Source organism: Phyllobates terribilis, unplaced genomic scaffold (assembly GCF_046119375.1).
Source record: "Phyllobates terribilis strain yellow unplaced genomic scaffold, ASM4611937v1 Scaffold_2__4_contigs__length_985480577, whole genome shotgun sequence".
In the NCBI taxonomy this organism is placed as follows: domain Eukaryota; kingdom Metazoa; phylum Chordata; class Amphibia; order Anura; family Dendrobatidae; genus Phyllobates; species Phyllobates terribilis.
Genome location: NW_027362762.1, coordinates 372,208,043 through 372,226,143, shown reverse-complemented (window position 1 = coordinate 372,226,143; position 18,101 = coordinate 372,208,043). Strand labels below are relative to the sequence as shown.

The following is an 18,101-nucleotide window of genomic DNA, read 5'->3' as shown; positions in this document are numbered from 1 at the left end:
CTTACCATCACGCCCATTCCAGCTGAAGCCAACGATCTCCTGCAATAAAAGTAAAATAATAAAGCAACCTCATCCTTACCTCTCCATGGTTCCCAGGACCGGTCCAGCTCTGCTACATTCACATGACAGGCTGCACCGCAGCAGAACGCTGCCGTTCAGCTTGCCATGCGGCAGACACTGAGAAGCGCAGGCATGCTTGTGCTCCTCAGTGTCTGACTGTGACGGCATCCAGATGAGCCGAGATCATGTCCAATGAACTCGGCTCACCTCATGCACGTCACTGACAGCGTGGGAAAATTCTCCTGTTCCCCGCATGCGCAGTAGAAGTTTCCCACGCTGTCAGTGACGGACGTCCAGGAGGTGAGCTGAGTTCATTGTCGGCTCATCTGGATGCCGTCACAGCGAGACACTGAGGAGCGCAAGCATGCCTGCGCTTCTCAGTGTCTGCGGGATGACAGGCTGGATGGCAGCGTTCTGCTGCGGTCCAGCCTGTCATCTCGATGTAGCAGAGCTGAAGCTGTCCTGGGAACCATGGAAAGGTAAGGATGAGGTTGCTTTATTATTTTACTTTTATTGCAGGAGATCGTTGGCTTCAGCTGGAATGGGCGTGATGGTAAGTATGGTTTAATTTAGAACAATAAAGAATTGTGTGTTTATTTCAATTAAAGGACTTTATTCTGGGTGTTTGTGTTTTTTTTAACTTTTACTATGGGGTTAGTAATGGGGGTGTCTTATAGACGCCTCTCCATTACTAACCTGGGCTTGATGTCAGCTGGCATTATAAGCTGACATCAACCCCAACCCTATTACCCCACTGCCACCGCTACAGGGCAGTGGGAAGAGCGAGGCTAAGTGCCAGAATTGGCGCATCCTATGGATGCGCCATTTCTGGGGCGGCTGACGGCTGGTGTTTCTAGCCTGGGAGGGGGCCAATATTCATGGCACCCTTCCTGGGCTATTAATATCAGCCTCCAGCTGTCTGCCTAGCCTTTGCTAGCTATTAAAATAGGGGGGACCCCACGTCATTTTTTTGGGATCCCCCATTTTAATAGCTAGTAAAGGCTAGGTATTCAGCTGGGGGCTGATATTAGTAGTCTGGGAAGCTCCGTGGGTATTACCCCCTTCCCAGGCTTCAAACATCTGCCCCAGCCGTCTGCTTAACCTCTGCTAGAGACTAAAATTAAGGGGAACCCCACGACAATTTTTTTTTAAATAAATCCGTTATTTTAACACTAGATGACAAGTACAGTAACCAGCACTGTCACTGTACTTCATATATATGTGACTGACATGTTTCTATCTATCTAATCTATGTGTGATGCTCTATTCTTTCTGTTATAAATTGTCGGGTACAGATGCTGAAATGCCAGCCGGCTTTTTTAAAGAGACGGTGCATGAAAACACTAATATTTGTTTTAATAAATCCTTTACACTAAATGACAAGTACAGTAAGCAATACTGTCACTGTACTTCATATATATGTGACTGACATGTTTCTATCTATCTAATCTATGTGTGATGCTCTATTCTTTCTATTCTAAATTGTCGGGTGCCGGCTTATGCCGCTGCTGAATTGCCAGCTTTTCATATATTGTCACAGAAGCGATGCGAACTTCCCTGCTCCGGACACAGCGCAGCGCTTCTGTGACAAGTGAAAGCTGTCGGCACAGAAGCCCTGCGCTGTGTCCGGAGCTGGGAATACGCAGCGATGTGTCAGTTTCAGCACAGAAGCGCTGACTGTCTGGACCTACCGCCGCCGTATTTTAACTCCCTCCACCTTATATTAACTCCGACATGGCAGGGATACGGCCACGGCAGCTTATTAACACCCCCAGAGTATCCCCGCATGTCAATTTCTGAAAGTTCAAAAGCATTACCGGCGTATAAGACGACCCCAGACTAGACAGAAGATTTTTCAGTCTTCAAAGGTCGTCTTATACGCCGGAATATACGGTATATATATATATATATATATATATATATATATATATATACATATATATATATATATATATACAGTCATGGCCAAAAGTTTTGAGAATGACACCAAAATTATATTTTCACATGATCTGCTGGCCTCTGGTTTTTATTAGTGTTTGTCTGATGTTTATATCACATACAGAAATATAATTGCAATCATATTATGAGTACCAATAGGTTATACTGACAGTTAGAATGAGTTAATGCAGCAAGTCAATATTTGCAGTGTTGCCCCTTCTTCTTCAAGACCTCTGTAATTCTCCCTGGCATGCTCTCAATCAACTTTTGGACCAAATCCTGACTGATAGCAGTCCATTCTTGCATAATCAATGCTTGCATTTTGCCAGAATTTGTTGGTTTTTGTTTGTCCATCCGTCTCTTGATGATTGACCACAAGTTCTCAATGGGATTAAGATCTGGGGAGTTTCCAGGCCATGGACCCCAAATCTCTATGTTTTGTTCCATGAGCCATTTAGTTATCACTTTTGCTTTATGGCAAGGTGCTCCATCATGCTGGAAAAGGCATTGCTGGGCGCCAAACTGCTCTTGGACGGTTGGGAGAAGTTGCTCTTGGAGGACATTCTGGTACCATTCTTTATTCATGGCTGTGTTTTTAGGCAAGACTGTGAGTGAGTCGATTCCCTTGGCTGAGAAGCAACCCCACACATGAATGGTTTCAGGATGCTTTACAGTTGGCATGAGACAAGACTGGTGGTAGCGCTCACCTCTTCTTCTCCGAATAAGCTGTTTTCCAGATGTCCCAAACAATCGAAAAGGGGATTCATCAGAGAAAATGACTTTGCCCCAGTCCTCAGCAGTCCACTCCCTGTACCTTTTGCAGAATATCAGTCGGTCCCTGATGTTTTTTTCTGGAGAGAAGTGGCTTCTTTGCTGCCCTCCTTGAAACCAGCCTTTGCTCAAAGAGTCTCCGCCTCACAGTGCGTGCAGAAGCACTCACACCAGCCTGCTGCCATTCCTGAGCAAGCTCGGCACTGCTGGTAGTCCGATCCCGCAGCTGAAACAGTTTTAAGATACAGTCCTGGCGCTTGCTGGTCTTTCTTTGGCGCCCTGGAGCCTTTTTGACAACAATGGAAGCTCTCTCCTTGAAGTTCTTGATGATGCGATAGATTGTTGACTGAGGTGCAATCTTTGTAGCTCCGATACTCTTCCCTGTTAGGATATTTTTGTGCAGTGCAATGATGGCTGCACGTGTTTCTTTAGAGATAACCATGGTTAACTGAAGAGAAACAATGATACCAAGAACCAGCCTCCTTTTAAAGTGTCCAGTGATGTCATTCTTACTTAATCATGACTGATTGATCGCCAGCCCTGTCCTCATCAACACCTGTGTTAATGGATCAATCACTAAAACGATGTTAGCTGCTCCTTTTAAGGCAGGACTGCAATGATGTTGAAATGTGTTTTGGGGGTTAAAGTTCATTTTCTGGGCAAATATTGACTTTCAAGTACAGTAATTGCTGTTAAGCTGATCACTCTTTGCCATTCAGGAGTATATGCAAATTGCCATTACAAAAAATGAAACAGTAAACTTTGGAAAAATTACTATTTGTCTCATTCTCAATATTTTTGGCCATGACTATATATATATATATATATATATATATATATATATATATATATATATATATATATATATATATAATGTATGAATACATGTATTTATATATTGTATGTACTTTATATACCAAGTGCTGTTTGCAAAATATTTCACAACTGTGGCTGTAGCAGTTCTAGTTAGAATGTGCCGGTCTGTAAAGTAGACCTGCATTGCCTGTCTAAGGGTAGGAAATAAATTTGACTTTATAGAAAATTGTGTATTTGTACTTGGAGGTACGAATGCTATAATTCATTACCAATGAGGATATCTGTATTCTAAACTATCTGTAAATATAAAGTAATCATAAATATTTTAAAAGTAAATTGCTCATAGACTACTCAACTGCACTATGTAAGGAGCTAGATATTACAGCTTGTAGATGTTGCATCAGGGAGAGGTTCTTGGACTTCTTGGTAGAGGAACGTTATATACTACTATACTGAAAGAAAACTCCAAAAGTAGCATGACATTGATGTGCTTTACTAAGCAAAGTAAAAACATGAAGAGAGCCATTAGGTGTAAATCTATGTTCACATTAGCGTCATTTCTGTTCATATCAGAGCAATTATTTTAGATCTGCCTACATATGAATTCTGATGAATAATGAAGGGCCCTATTGACCTACAATTGGTCTGTCTCATCTTCCTTGTTTTTTTTTTAGTATTTTAGCCATCAAGTAAGGTAGCCATGTAATATCATTACAGCAATGTGCTGATATCAGTGTATATTTTTGTCATGGTACAATGATAGACCCATTGTAAGTGCCAGCGTAGAAACATGGTGCCATAAGGAAAGAAAATGTTAAAGGTTATCAATAGTTGTTTCCAATCCCATAAATTTCCTACATTCCAACTAAAGCCATGTTTACACTGCATTTCTGCATTATGCCCGCGGGTTTTGTCTGAATCCCAGAAAAATGTGATTCAGACAGAAACCCCCAAAATGAACTCCGTTTGTATTATTTAGATGGGCACAAGAACATAACAGACTCCATTCTTGTGAAAGTCTGAAAAGACAGACACTTTTAGAAAAAAAAACCTCTTGAGTTCTGTTCAGGATGTAGCAGTCTTCGGCTCACTTGAGGGTTCCATCTGAATCCTGTTTCTTGGGAAATTTAGACATAAAACCCATATGTAATGCAAAACTGCATTGTGGAAAGGGTGTATGCTTTTATAAACATCACAATGAATAAAAGAGAAAATATATTTGTGAATAACTAAAAAGAAATAAAGTTTGTACATTAGCAGAGTACCGTTGTACATACTGTAATAAAATATACTTCTAATATATGACGCCAGAAAACATCTAGCTTATAAAGTTATATGAAGCTCTAACATTTGTAATTAGCATAATCTATCATCATCTATCATATACAATCTGCTCAGGAATATCAAGGACAAACACGCCTGGGCTCCTGTATTAGGGAACAGCACACAAATTGCACATATTTCTTGAAGCATATATGTTATATTGTTGATTTCTGCATTTGTTTATCTTTTCCATATTTCCTTTTATATATCCTTTCCACATTCAGGACACAGAATGTCATCTCTTTCTGTAAGAAATCCACGACCCACCAAGGAAATAGCACACTTCTTACAATTAAAGCAATCACTGTGCCATTGACGTTCCTCAAAAGATATGTATTTCGTTCCTCCAAGCCCTGGTAATTGAAAGAAATCACAAATATAAAACAATATTACAGTTTTGTGGGAAAATAATTAGTATAACATATTTTATTTATTGAAAACCCTGGTGTTTGTATGTACATTGGATGTAAAAAGTCTACACACTCCTGTTAAAATGGCTGGCTTTTGTCTTCTACACAAATCATACAAAGAACATTCTTTTCAGAACTTTTTCCACCTTCATTGTCACCCATAATCAGTACAAATAAATTGAGGATCAAACTGAAGTAATTTTGAAGAGGAAAAAAAAATCAAAACTAAAATAATGTGGTTGCATACACTACCGTTCAAAAGTTTGGGGTCACCCAGACAATTTTGTGTTTTCCATGAAAACTCATACTTTTATTTATCAAATGAGTTGCAAAATAAACAGAAAATATAGTCCAGACATTGACAAGGTTAGAAATAATGATTTTTATTTGAAAGAATAATTTTCTCCTTCAAACTTTGTTTTCATCAAAGAATGCTCCCTTTGCAGCAATTCCAGCATTGCAGACCTTTGGCATTCTAGCTGTTAATTTGCTGAGGTAATCTTGAGAAATTTCCCCCCATGCTTCCTGAAGCCCCTCCCACAAGTTGGATAGTCTTGATGGGCACTTTTTGCGTTCCAAACGGTCAAGCTGCTCCCACAACAGCTCTATGGGGTTGAGATCTGGTGACTGCGCTGGCCACTCCATTACAGATATAATACCAGCTGCCTGCTTCTTCCCTAAATAGTTTATGCATAATTTGGAGGTGTGCTTTGGGTCATTGTCCTGTTGTAGGATGAAATTGGCTCCAATCAAGCGCTGTCCACAGGGTATGGCATGACGTTGCAAAATGGAGTGATAGCCTTCCTTATTCAAAATCCCATTTAACTTGTACAAATCTCCCACTTTACCAGCACCAAAGCAACCCCAGACCATCACATTACCTCCACCAACTTTTTTCCAATCTTCCTCTGTCCAATATCTGTGTTCTTTTGCCCATATTAATCTTTTCCTTTTATTAGCCAGTCTCAGATATGGATTTTTGTTTGCCACTTTGCCCTGAAGGCCGGCATCCTGGCGTCGCCTCTTCACTGTAGACATTGACACTGGCATTTTGCGTGTACTATTTAATGAAGCTGCCAGTTGAGGAGCTGTGAGGCGTCGATTTCTCAAACTAGAGACTCTAATGTACTTGTCTTATTGCTCAGTTGTGCAGCGGGGCCTCCCACTTCTCTTTCTACTCTGGTTAGAGCCTGTTTGTGCTCTCCTCTGAAGGGAGTAGAACACACCGTTGTAGGAAATCTTCAGTTTCTTGGCAACTTCTCGCATGGAATAGCTTTCATTTCTAAGAACAAGAATAGACTGTCGAGTTTCACATGAAAGTTCTCTTTTTCTGGCCATTTTGAGAGTTTCATAGAACAAACAAATGTAATGCTCCAGATTCTCAACTAGCTCAAAGGAAGGTCAATTTTATAGCTTCTCAAATCAGCCAAACCGTTTCTCAGCTGGGCTAACATACTTGTGCAAGGGTTTTCTAAACATCCATTAGCCTTCTTACATAGTTAGCAAACACAATGTACCATTTAAACACTGGGGTGGTGGTTGTTGGAAATGGGCCTCTATACACCTATGTAGATATTGCAATAAAAACAAGACTTTTGCAGCTAGAATAGTCATTTACCACATTAACAATGTACAGAGTGTATTTCTGATTCATTTAATGTTAGTTTCATTGAAAAAAAATGTGCTTTTCTTTCAAAAATAATGACATTTTAAATGACCCCAAACTTTTGAACAGCAGTGTATGTGTGAACATCCTTTTATAATTGGGAAAATGATTGCGTTCACTATTAACTGACTACTATTTAAACTCATGTTTAATAGTAGTCAGTACACAGCCGCTGTCATTTACTGGGATTCTGATTAACCCCATATAAAGTTTAGCTGTTAGGATTTTCCTGACATTTGACATTTTCTTAGCTGCATTTTACAGCAAATGCCATGATCCATAAACAGCTTACAACACAGCAAATGTATATCATTATTGAAAGTTATCAATCAGGAGATGGGTAGAACAAAATTTCCAAGGCATTAGATATACCATGGAACAGTCATCAAGAAGTGGTTTGAATTTGGTACAAAAGTGATATTAGCTAGAACTGGACGTATCTAAAAAATTAATGAAAAAGACAAGAAGAACATTGGTCCAGGAGGCTGCCAAGAGGTCTACAGCAAATTAAAGGATCTGCAGGAACTGCATGTGACAACAATCTCCTGTATTCTTCATATGTCTGATGTGTGGGGTGGGGTGGCAAAACAGAAGCCTTTTTCATATACAGGAAAACATTCATGCCCAGCTATATTTTGCCAAAACTTACACTGTGTCTGCCAAAAGCATGTGAGAAAACTTGTGGTCTGAAGAAACCAAGACTGACATTTTTGTCCATAATTCCAAAAAGGTATGTTTGGCGCAATGCCAACACTGCGCATCCCCAAAAGAAAACCATCCCCACATTGAAGCATGGTGGAGGCGGCAATATGCTTTGGGGCTGTTTTTTTTCGACAGTTAATTTTGCACCAAAACCTTCAGGCCTCTGCTAAAAAAAATTGAAAATGAAGAGGAATTTCACCTTTCAGCACGATGACCCTAAGAATAACTCTAAATCAACAAAAGAATAGCTTTGTCAGAAGAAGATCAACGTTTTGGAATGGCAAAAGTTTTTAAATTATTCTTGGTATGATATTTTACATGACAAAAGCCTGGCATTTTAACAGGAGTGAGTAGACTTTTTACATCCACGCTGTATAAGTCAAATGGGTAGTTCCACTAGTGATTAACAGCTATCTCTGCATGCACAGTCATAGAGGGAATTTGATCAATCAGGAAATAGGACCACCCATTGGTTCATCTGAACGATCAATACAGACTGACATCAAATATCTCCTATTAGTATTTTGTGTCATTATGAGACTGTTGTGCACTAAGATTGTTAATTATAGCTATTGAAGTTAATTGTATCTATTGTAGAAAAAATGTTACATTGTTGCCTATGGGACATATGCATATCCACAACATCCCATCCTAGGGTTAATACTTTGCTTTTCCGGTGCTGTTAATATGTGATCTCATCTAATTAGTGAGCTTTATATATTTTTATTCTTGTCATTTTTGAACTTTATCTACGATTAAGAGTCAGCTAGACTTGAAACGCATCAGTATTTTTCTATGGCCTTGCTACTATTTTAATGAGGTCACAATAGAGATTTTTTTTTGCTTTTAATTCACTTTGCTGGATTGAAAAACCTTTTTACCACTTCGATCAAAGCTGCTTGATACCTCACAAGCCTTATGCCTGCACAGCGGAGTGGATTGGCCAGGAACCAGATCGAACAACATTCATATAATTGATGCTGCATGTACAATCTGAGTTTCCCTTTAATATTTAGTAACATAATTAATTGTCTACATTTCATACATCTCAGTACTTTTTTAAAGTATAGGTTAGATCAGGGTTTGTTTGACACTTGACACTTCCACGTATCAGCTGTAATCATCTTGGCATGGAGTGGAATACAACAGCTCCATACACTGTTTAGTGCCCGCTGAATACTGTGTCTACTGGCAGGGCTAATCACAGCTGATTGGTGGAAGTGCCAGATGCTGGACCCCCAATCATCTTATATTCAGTACTTATCTTAAACATAGGTCATCGTTATAAAAGTAGTGGCCAATGTTTTTAATGTCAGATATAATATACTAAATATAAAAAAACATTATGTATATGTACCACTTATGGGACTGGTGCATCCAGCACATTTCTTGGCATACAAATTGCAGAAGCAATTCAGGCAATAAGCAAACTCATCCCGGGAAGTGAATCTTTGCCCAGACAATGGTTTCTTGCAGCCCGTACAAATAAAACACTCCTTATGCCAGGGCTGATCCCGATAGGTGACACCTCCTGTTGTGATGGCCTTGAATGAAAAAAAGAGTTGATATCAGATTTCATTTTAGCTTTTGGAAATAAATGTTTTAATTGCCTTGAAGATATGAAATGGTTTAAAAACAAGACTTTAAAGAGTAACTAAACATTTATATATATTTTTTTGTCCAGAATGTTATGAAACTTTGCAAATTTATTTATTAGGGGATTAGTCTTCATTCCTGTGAATGAATCACGTTAGTGGCTTCCAAAACCCTCCTTTTCCACAATCTGTTTGCCTTTAGCTGCATTGATACCAGAACGTAATCATTTGGAGTACAGATGCTGGCAGTGAAAAGGTCAATGCCTGTCTCCTCCTCTGAGTGTTGTGCTTATCAAAACAATCTCCTGCAGCAGCTTGTCTCCATATTTAAAAGGGTTGTCCAGGACTTTTACATTAATGGCCTATCCTTAGGATAGGTCATTAATATCTGATCAGTAGGGGTGTGAAACCTGGCGCCTCTGCTGATCATTTGTTCCCAATGTGCTCAGTTGCAAAACTACACAGCACAGCTCCATCAATGGTATAGTGGCTGCGGCCTGGTACAGCACATCCGCCCCTATCCGAATCACTAAGCTCCGAGGGGGTGTCAGGTGTCGCACATTCACTGATCAGATATTCATGACCTATCCTAAGGGTAGACCATTAAAGGGGTAGTCCCATCTCCAAGATCCTATCCCAATATGTAGTAGGTGTGTTAATAATATTAGTAAATACTTCCAATTAGAAATGTAGTATAGTTTTTCTGATTTGCTATATCTCTTTCATCATGTGCAGGTCATTGCAGTAGCTTAGATATCCATGGTTACGACCACTAGCACCTGGCTAACTAACTGTCACTATATCAGTGGTCGTAACCATGGATACCTAAGGTCCTGCAATGCCTGCACATGAGGAAAGAGACATAGTGAATCAGAAAAACTACACTACACTTCTAATTGGAGGTATTTGCTAATATTAGTATTATTACACCTACTACATATTGGGAAAGGATCTTGGAGATGGAAATACCCCTTTATTGTAAAAGTCCAGAATAACCCCTTCAAGATTTGTTTACATGAGTAGATAATCGTTTAAATGATGAACGATGCAATCAAAACTCACGATTAGTAAACTTTGTCAGGCAAGTATTTATATAGGAAGACAATCGTGAATAAAATGTTTGAATAGTGATCATAACATCAAACATTGTGCACTGTGATCACACAGACAGATAATCTGAAGTATAGGTGTGTTCAATGCTCAAATCCCACAAGAGCTCATTCACACGTCAATTTTTCATGTATGAGTGCTATCTGTTTTTTTCATGGATAGCACTCGTACCTATTATGGTCTACGGGGCTGTTCACATGTTCAATATTTTTACTCCAACCATGTGGCCTGTGAAAAATTGCGAAGACATGTCAGATATTGATCAGAGTGTTGGATCAAAATTGGCAATGCAAGTCTATGGGTCTGTGAAAAAAAAATCAGGATTCGGATGCCAACCGTGTGCTGTCCGTTTTCACTTACTGATATGAGAAGGTGGAGACACTTTTTTTCATCAGTGAAGAAAACTGATGAAACTCGGTCCGTTTTTCATAGGCGTCAAAAAAACAGACGTCTCAATAAGGTCTAAGTGACACTATTTATTTCGATTACATGAATTCATAAAGTATTGTACAAACATCTCTGTTAATACTGTACAAGAAAATGAAATCGAATTAGTGAAGTGGAAAATGTTTTGCTAATCACGAACATGTACTGTTTCCAATGCTCCACAAGCTGCTGAGCTATTTATTGCCTTAAGACAAGTCAACAATCTCCATTTATAAAACACAACGTTCTAAAGTTGAACAAAGTTTTTCTTTGGTTTCCTATTCAATTTCATACACCATGAAGGATTGTTTATTGACACGTAAACTTGCTCAACCCACTCACATTACACAATTATCATGAATGATGGGTCGTTAGCATTAGAATCGATTATTGGCCAGTGTAAATGCAGCTATTGTGAGACACAGATGCCAAGTTGACTCTTTCACTGGCATCATCTGTACTCCCAAATAAACTAGGGAAAAGAATGGCTTTGGAAGCCACTGACATGCATTTTTTTTTACAGGAATGAAGACAAATTCCCAAAGTGATTTACAAAATTTCTTAACTTTCCAAGATGGACAAAATTATTAAAAAAATAAAATAAAAGTTTAGTTATTCTTTATATTGTCCTCTTCTATAAAGCTGGTAAAAAAAAAATCTCTTGAGCTTTTACTAAGTCATATGTGTTTCATTAAACGCCCGTTGACAACAAATGTTACAGCTCCCAGATGTTATTTCCAAGAATTACTAGATTCCTGAATAGCTAATCTGTCTAGTTCAGCTGTGATATATTCCCTGCTTTGCCATTCAGGAAATTGGGAAACCTGCACAACAATCCTAATGGCAACCATTACAACTCCCACCCAGCATTCCCAAGAACGGAAATAATAGAGAACTTGGTAAGTATATGGAATTTTTATCAGTTTGATGCTCAGCAAGTCCTGACATGCTTGACATCTTTTCAACAATATTTGAATATTCTTAATAAATCTTATATAATGATGGGAAACTGTCACTCTGGAGCCAAATATCGACCATCATTATTTCCTCATGCTCCATCTGAGTAACATTGCCAAAATGAAAGGGAACCTGTCATGTCCCCAAACATTATTAACCTGCAGGTATGGGGTTAATCTGCAGGTGATCTAAATCTTGAAATTAATGAAGGCTTCATTGAACTGAGATCTCGATCTGCGCATATGCCATTTTATTGAAGACCAGCCGTTAAATCAAACTGCGCACGCGCCACCCATGCTAGCTTGAAATTTCAAATAGGAGGCAGGTTACTGAAGAAACAGTGACCTGCCATTGAAACCGTGGAGGCAGATGGAGGGGCCGGAACAGGAAAAGAAGACCCTACCCACAGTCCTACCCTTCTATACTGAAATATCATTAGAAGAAAATTTCAAATCCTGATTAAATAAGAACCACAGATCGGATTGATTCACAAAATGTATCAATTTAATCAGTATAGCAACACCATTATGACCATACCTTTACTTTATATTGCTAAATCCTGCTGACAGGTTCTCTTTAAGGGCTCACTCACACTGCCATATTTTCTCTCATGCGAGAGAATTGGGCCAATTACTAATGACCATCGGATCAAACTCTGTCAGAATGTGAGCCGAGTGGCTCCTTACTGTGATCCGAATCTCTCGTATGAAAGAATCGTATCACAGGTACGGAGAAGATGGAGAACTTAATTTCTCCATCTTCTCCATTGTCTCTGATCGCGTACATTGGACTGCACTGATATTTGAGTGCAGTCTGATGATTGACAAGCACCCATAGATTCGGGTGCCCATGATCCAAGTTTCGAGCCCATTCGCAGTATGCTGCGATTGTTTTCTCATGCAGAATTGGCATGAGAAAAAAATAGCAGATCTGCACTGCCCCATAGTATAACATTGACCCGAGTGCTGTCTGATAAAACATCGGATAGCACTCGGCCATGTTATGCACCAGTGTGAGCGACTCCTTAAGGAGACACAGTTTATTACTTTTTACTAATAAACTGCTGGAAAGACAGACATACTGTGGGGATTTTGATCACCTACTTTTTTACACTGGACGCAGTGCATTGCAAACTGCTTTTCATAACATGGCACACAAAAGTTTTGGTTTTCTTTGGGGATGAAGCTTTTTGTTCCAATCGGCTGCTGGCATCGGGCACAAATAAAACAAGTCTCATGCCAGCTGTTCCCCTTGTATTCCATCTTGCGTGTTCCTGTATGGCAATAAAAAAATGTTTAGCTCCTCACTGCCAGGAATAGAACTATTATATTAGCCCAGAGAGAAACAAAATGTGCAAAAATACAGAGTGAAGAGACACAAACAAATCTAATATTTTTGATCATTCTTGATAAAATATACTCAATGCTACATTATAAAATAGTATTAAAAGACTAGGTAGTTAAAGCAGTTACAAGTATTAGCACTTAATAGTAGTGAAAATAGAAATATAGGAATAGTGAACAAAATTCCTTTTTCTTTCCATCCTCTTACAAATCCCCCAAAATGAACTAACCTGGCATAATTGTTTTCTTGCATTCATTGCACTTGGAGGAATATTCATTAGAGTAACATTCAGTACAAATGAGATGCTCATCCTTTGCAGCAAATGGTTTATCCACCAATGAGCGCTTGCACTGGAAGCAGTGAAAACAGGCTTCATGCCAGTGGCGATCCTTGTATGAGAGATCCTGAAACATTAGTAGGTCATACATTGATTAATATAGTCTTGTATTTTAAGGCAGTTGTACCAAGTTTGGAGTTTACCCCATATCCCTGATTGCTGGGGGTCTAACCCCTGGGATCACCACTAATATTAGTATTTGGGCTCTGGAGAACTCCATGTGAATGAAGTTAAGGTTGATCATGTACAATGTCACTTTTCTGTATGGGACTGCAGCCGAAAGTCAAGAACATTTGGTCATCTCCGTCAATCTTATAGAGAATGAATGGAGTTGAAATGAGCATGCTTGACCTCTGCTCCCTTCAGACAGGGTTCTCCAAAGACCCCATTCTTGGGAATGATGTGTTCCCCCTTGTCCAGAACCCCAACAATCAGGAAGTTACTTCCTATTCTATAAATAGGGGATAACTTGCAAAGTTGATACAACTCCTTTATCAATGTTGTTTGGTTCACACAACACATATTCAAATATCCACTTATTCTACTATAATAACGTACAGTCCTTAAGTATGGACCTATCAATTAGTCATTGGGGCGAGCAGCTCCAATGAGTGTCCTTCTCAGTGGAGGACACAGCACATTTGTGCATTTCAATGATTTCCAGATGAAAGACATAACACGGCTCTGTCCATTTAAATGGGACGTGTTTCAGTTCCCTATAAAGTGGGTGGCTTGGAGTGCAGCTGTGCACGGAAAATGCTGAGGGTGAGGAGACCCATGTCTTTTGGTTCTTCAGGCCAGAGGGGGTCTTAGCAATCAAACACCCACCAGTGGTAATGTTATTTCACATGTTAGCATTACAAAATAAGAAACACCACTTTAAATTTCACAGAATTATTTTTCATTTTTCCTCTTCTCTGTATTCTCACCACTGTAATTTAGCTAAAAGCAACAAAAACCGATGCCGATAAAAACCAAAAAAATCACATCCAGTTTTAGTTTTTTATACCTTTTTTTTAAAAAATTAAAAAGTCAATCTGATTGTTTGGCAACTCTCCAACTTTTTTTTAGAAACGCAATCTTTTTTTTTTTAAACTGTATTTAATATTTCAGCACTTTTTTCAGCCCCATTAGAGAACTTTAACATAAATTTCATAATTTTTTTTAGTTGTTTTTTCTTTTTTTTTTTAACTAAGGTAATGAAATATTGTTGTATGTAATTCCCTTATGCCTGTGCACAGGGAACTGTTAAGGCATATCTTTCTATGTCCTAACATTTAACAGGTATTTTCATGACTTATTAACAACCAGGCTTGGACTAGCCAACAGGGAAACCGGTGAATCTCCTGGTGGGCCTCTGTGCACGAGTAGGATCCGATCTTCCTATATGAGCAGTAGTTGGCACAACACACATGATTCTCTATGTACAAACAAAAGTAGGATCTCATCATTCATTTAACAAACCACCCAATTTATTATTATAGAGAATCATAGGCAAATTTGGGAATTAGGGTAATGTAATATTTGCATGTAGCTGAACAGTGGTCCTCCAGAGCCAGTTATTGGTGGGTCTTTGTCACCTCAGTCCAACAGTGGTAACAGCTGTTGCAGAATGTCAGTGTCATCCCCTTGAGTCCATGCTACTACACATGAAAGGACTGTTGGCTTTCCCAGTTCTTCTTGACCAAAAATCAGACAGTGAATAATCCCCATCAGTGCTGACTCCTCAGTTTCTATGATATTCACTTATTAATCTGCAATTACAGATTTGAAGGGGGCAGGGGAGACTCAGCAGATAACATTTTGTCTACCAGGCGGAGTTTGATTTTTAATACCACTGGAAGTAGCAGATTTTCACCTGTGCTCAGTTACTACATTATATATTTCATGCCGTTCACAAAACTGCCAAACTTATTTCAAAATCAATCATCATTTATTTATCACATCATCAAAAAATTAAGAAGTTCTCTTTTTTTTGTATTTTACTAAGAGCTGCCAGATCACATGATCTGAATAAATCTGTCACATTACATAATGCAGATTCTGCAGAAAACTTGGCAAGGCTAGCATGAGCAATAATTCTCTACATAAATAATACAATGACTTCACACAGGATATTTCCCAATGTGGAGGAATCTCTAGCAGTCCAGTAAGGAATATTCTTAATTCCGGTAGATATTAAACATCAATAAAATGTTACAGTGGCTTGAGAAAGTGACTTCATGTGACTTATGAAGGTAATTGCTTGCACCAGTACAGTGTCCATTTTAGGACATGATCAGATATCAAAATCAAACATCAGAATGATGTCAGTTTGAGGCTAAATACCCTGTCTGAGAACTGATTCTCACAAGTGATTTTGACGAGTGATTCTGACAAGTGATACTGACGAGTGATTCTGACGAGTGATTCTGACGAGTGATTTTGATGAGTGATTCTGACATGAGTGATTCTGACATGAGTGATTCTGAGGAGTGATTTTGACATGAGTGATTCTGACGAGTGACTTTTACAACTGTAATAATAATAAAAAAAAAGTAACTGTTCGCTGATGGGACTTGAACCCAAAATCCTGTGTCCCAAAGCCAGTGCACTAACCACTAAGCTATTAACTTAGTTGTAAAAACCTTGGAGTTCTATTTGGTTATATGATATTCAGTGCAAACTTGTCTAAAACTCATTGGGACATATACACAGACTGCAAGCAAGCCAAATTCAAATGATGTGTGAGTCTGATGTGTGACTTTCTTCAAACATCAGAATCAGAATCATAATGACTTTTAGTCACCCTGAGTATTTTCATGGTTGATCTCATAAGACAAGAAAAGCTGCCAGCTACTATCATTTGACTGGATAGTGTAATGGCAAGGCGTTAGTCTCTGAAACTACAGTGTCAGAGTTCAACTCCTCACATGAATAAGATTATTATAATTTTTTTTAATTATGACTATTTAGCAGACAAACTACAGGGGTGTTTTACTTTTAATATCTGACACTCTGATTGTCATCCTGATCTGTTAAGAGTTTCAGACACGCTGTCTATTTGCATGGTAAATTACATAGCCAAAGTAAATTGGGAGGCAATAATTTACTACATATCTATTTCCAAGTGACTTTATATTTGCATAATTTCTTAAAGGGGTCTAATGATAAAATGTCTTTATTGTAAATTTTTATTTCCATCCACCCAAGTACTGACTGCAAACTCCCAATTTATCATTTCTATTGATTAAATAAATGTTATATTTTACAAACAATTTAGTTTATGTGTCACATATGTAGGTTTTTTTATAGACTAAAATGGGTAAGATGTACTAAAAAAATGTTCTTTTGACTATGTTTTCTCAGATTTATGTCATATTGGAGTTTTTTGGACATACAAAGTTGACCACGTATTTTTGGTCACCAATAAACATTTGAAAGATGTATACATTATTTATCCACTATTCTCATTGGAAAACATATAGAAGTGTTTAGCAGTACATCTCAATATGTCAAAAACATAAACATTTTCCAATCTTTACCATTAAAAGTCGAATGAGAAAAGAAAAATATAGTATACTTTAAAAAAAAAGCTATAATAGATGTAGATGGACATAGAAGGACATAGATGATACATGTGTCAAAATTCAGACAAATGTAGTTCGACATATGACAAATGCTTCCATGCATTTTTTACATATACGTCCTACGCAAACATCATACGTCTGCAGACATACAACATCAATTCATGAAGACCGGCGTTGTTCACGTCAGCTTTTGACAAGGGGTCATAGGTGTCTGACTCATTGAGAGGCGCATTTCTCGAAACGAATCTGGAGTGTCTTAAAGGGACCCTGTCAGTCACTGATAGGACCGCCCACTGGACCAAAAATCCCAGAAAGAGCAGATGTTTAACTGAGGAAAACACAGGTTATACTGACTATTTTCTCACAAAACAATATATCAATCTACACCACTCCTCCTGCTCTATAACATGATGCCTGCAGATTAGCCTGCATTGTTATGGTGACAGGTTACCTTCAAAAGTGGCATGTACCTCTGTGTGCACCTCACCACAATCTAACTCTGGTTCCGCCTCAGTCCTGCCCCAGCACCACCCATTTTGGCAGAGCTCGCAAAAAAATTAGCAAACCTCACATTGTGCAAAAATGTTGCAATTTTTCAAAGTGTGTTATCTAGCATAAACAATTTGATGAATTTGGGACATAGTGTTCATATAAATGACCACTGTAGATTACTAAAGTTTGCAATTTGTACACTGCTGTAAGAAAATATCTTTCAAGCTTGGCTCCATATTTATAAGCACTTTGTGCAAATTTTTCTTCTAGATGCATCATGTCTAATTTGGGACTGGAAAGGTAGATACAACCTCTCAAATAAGTGGAAAATGATTTCCCTACATTAGTCCATGTTCCCACGTAGCCTAAACACTGTGTTTTTTTTCTGCTGTGTTTTTTGTAAAGACAATCTGTTGTGTTATCTAGTCCAGGCAGAGTGGATATGATTTCATGAAAACTCATGCCCACTGTGCATTTAAAGATGCTATTGAACTCTTCTTTTTTGAAGCATTTTCTCTATAGTGTTTATGGGGAACCTAACAAAATGCATATAAAAACCGCAATTGTGTTTTTTTTTTAAGTCCA

At 38.5% G+C, this 18,101-nt stretch overlaps 1 protein-coding gene across 4 annotated transcripts in view; it reads right to left on the bottom strand.

Moving 5' to 3' along the window:
- Nucleotides 1-1,108: 1,108 nt before the first annotated feature.
- FHL2 (four and a half LIM domains 2) overlaps nt 1,109-18,101 on the bottom strand; it is a 134,270-nt gene continuing 117,277 nt past the window's right edge. For all 4 annotated transcript variants that reach the window (XM_073664748.1, XM_073664745.1, XM_073664746.1 and 1 more), the window contains exons 3-6: nt 13,348-13,522; nt 12,878-13,047; nt 9,044-9,230; nt 1,109-5,261 (exon numbers count right to left, since the gene is read on the bottom strand). In XM_073664748.1, coding sequence (XP_073520849.1) covers nt 5,110-5,261; nt 9,044-9,230; nt 12,878-13,047; nt 13,348-13,522 — 684 coding nt within the window. In that variant the 3' untranslated portion in view covers nt 1,109-5,109. The remainder of the gene's footprint in view (nt 5,262-9,043; nt 9,231-12,877; nt 13,048-13,347; nt 13,523-18,101) is intronic.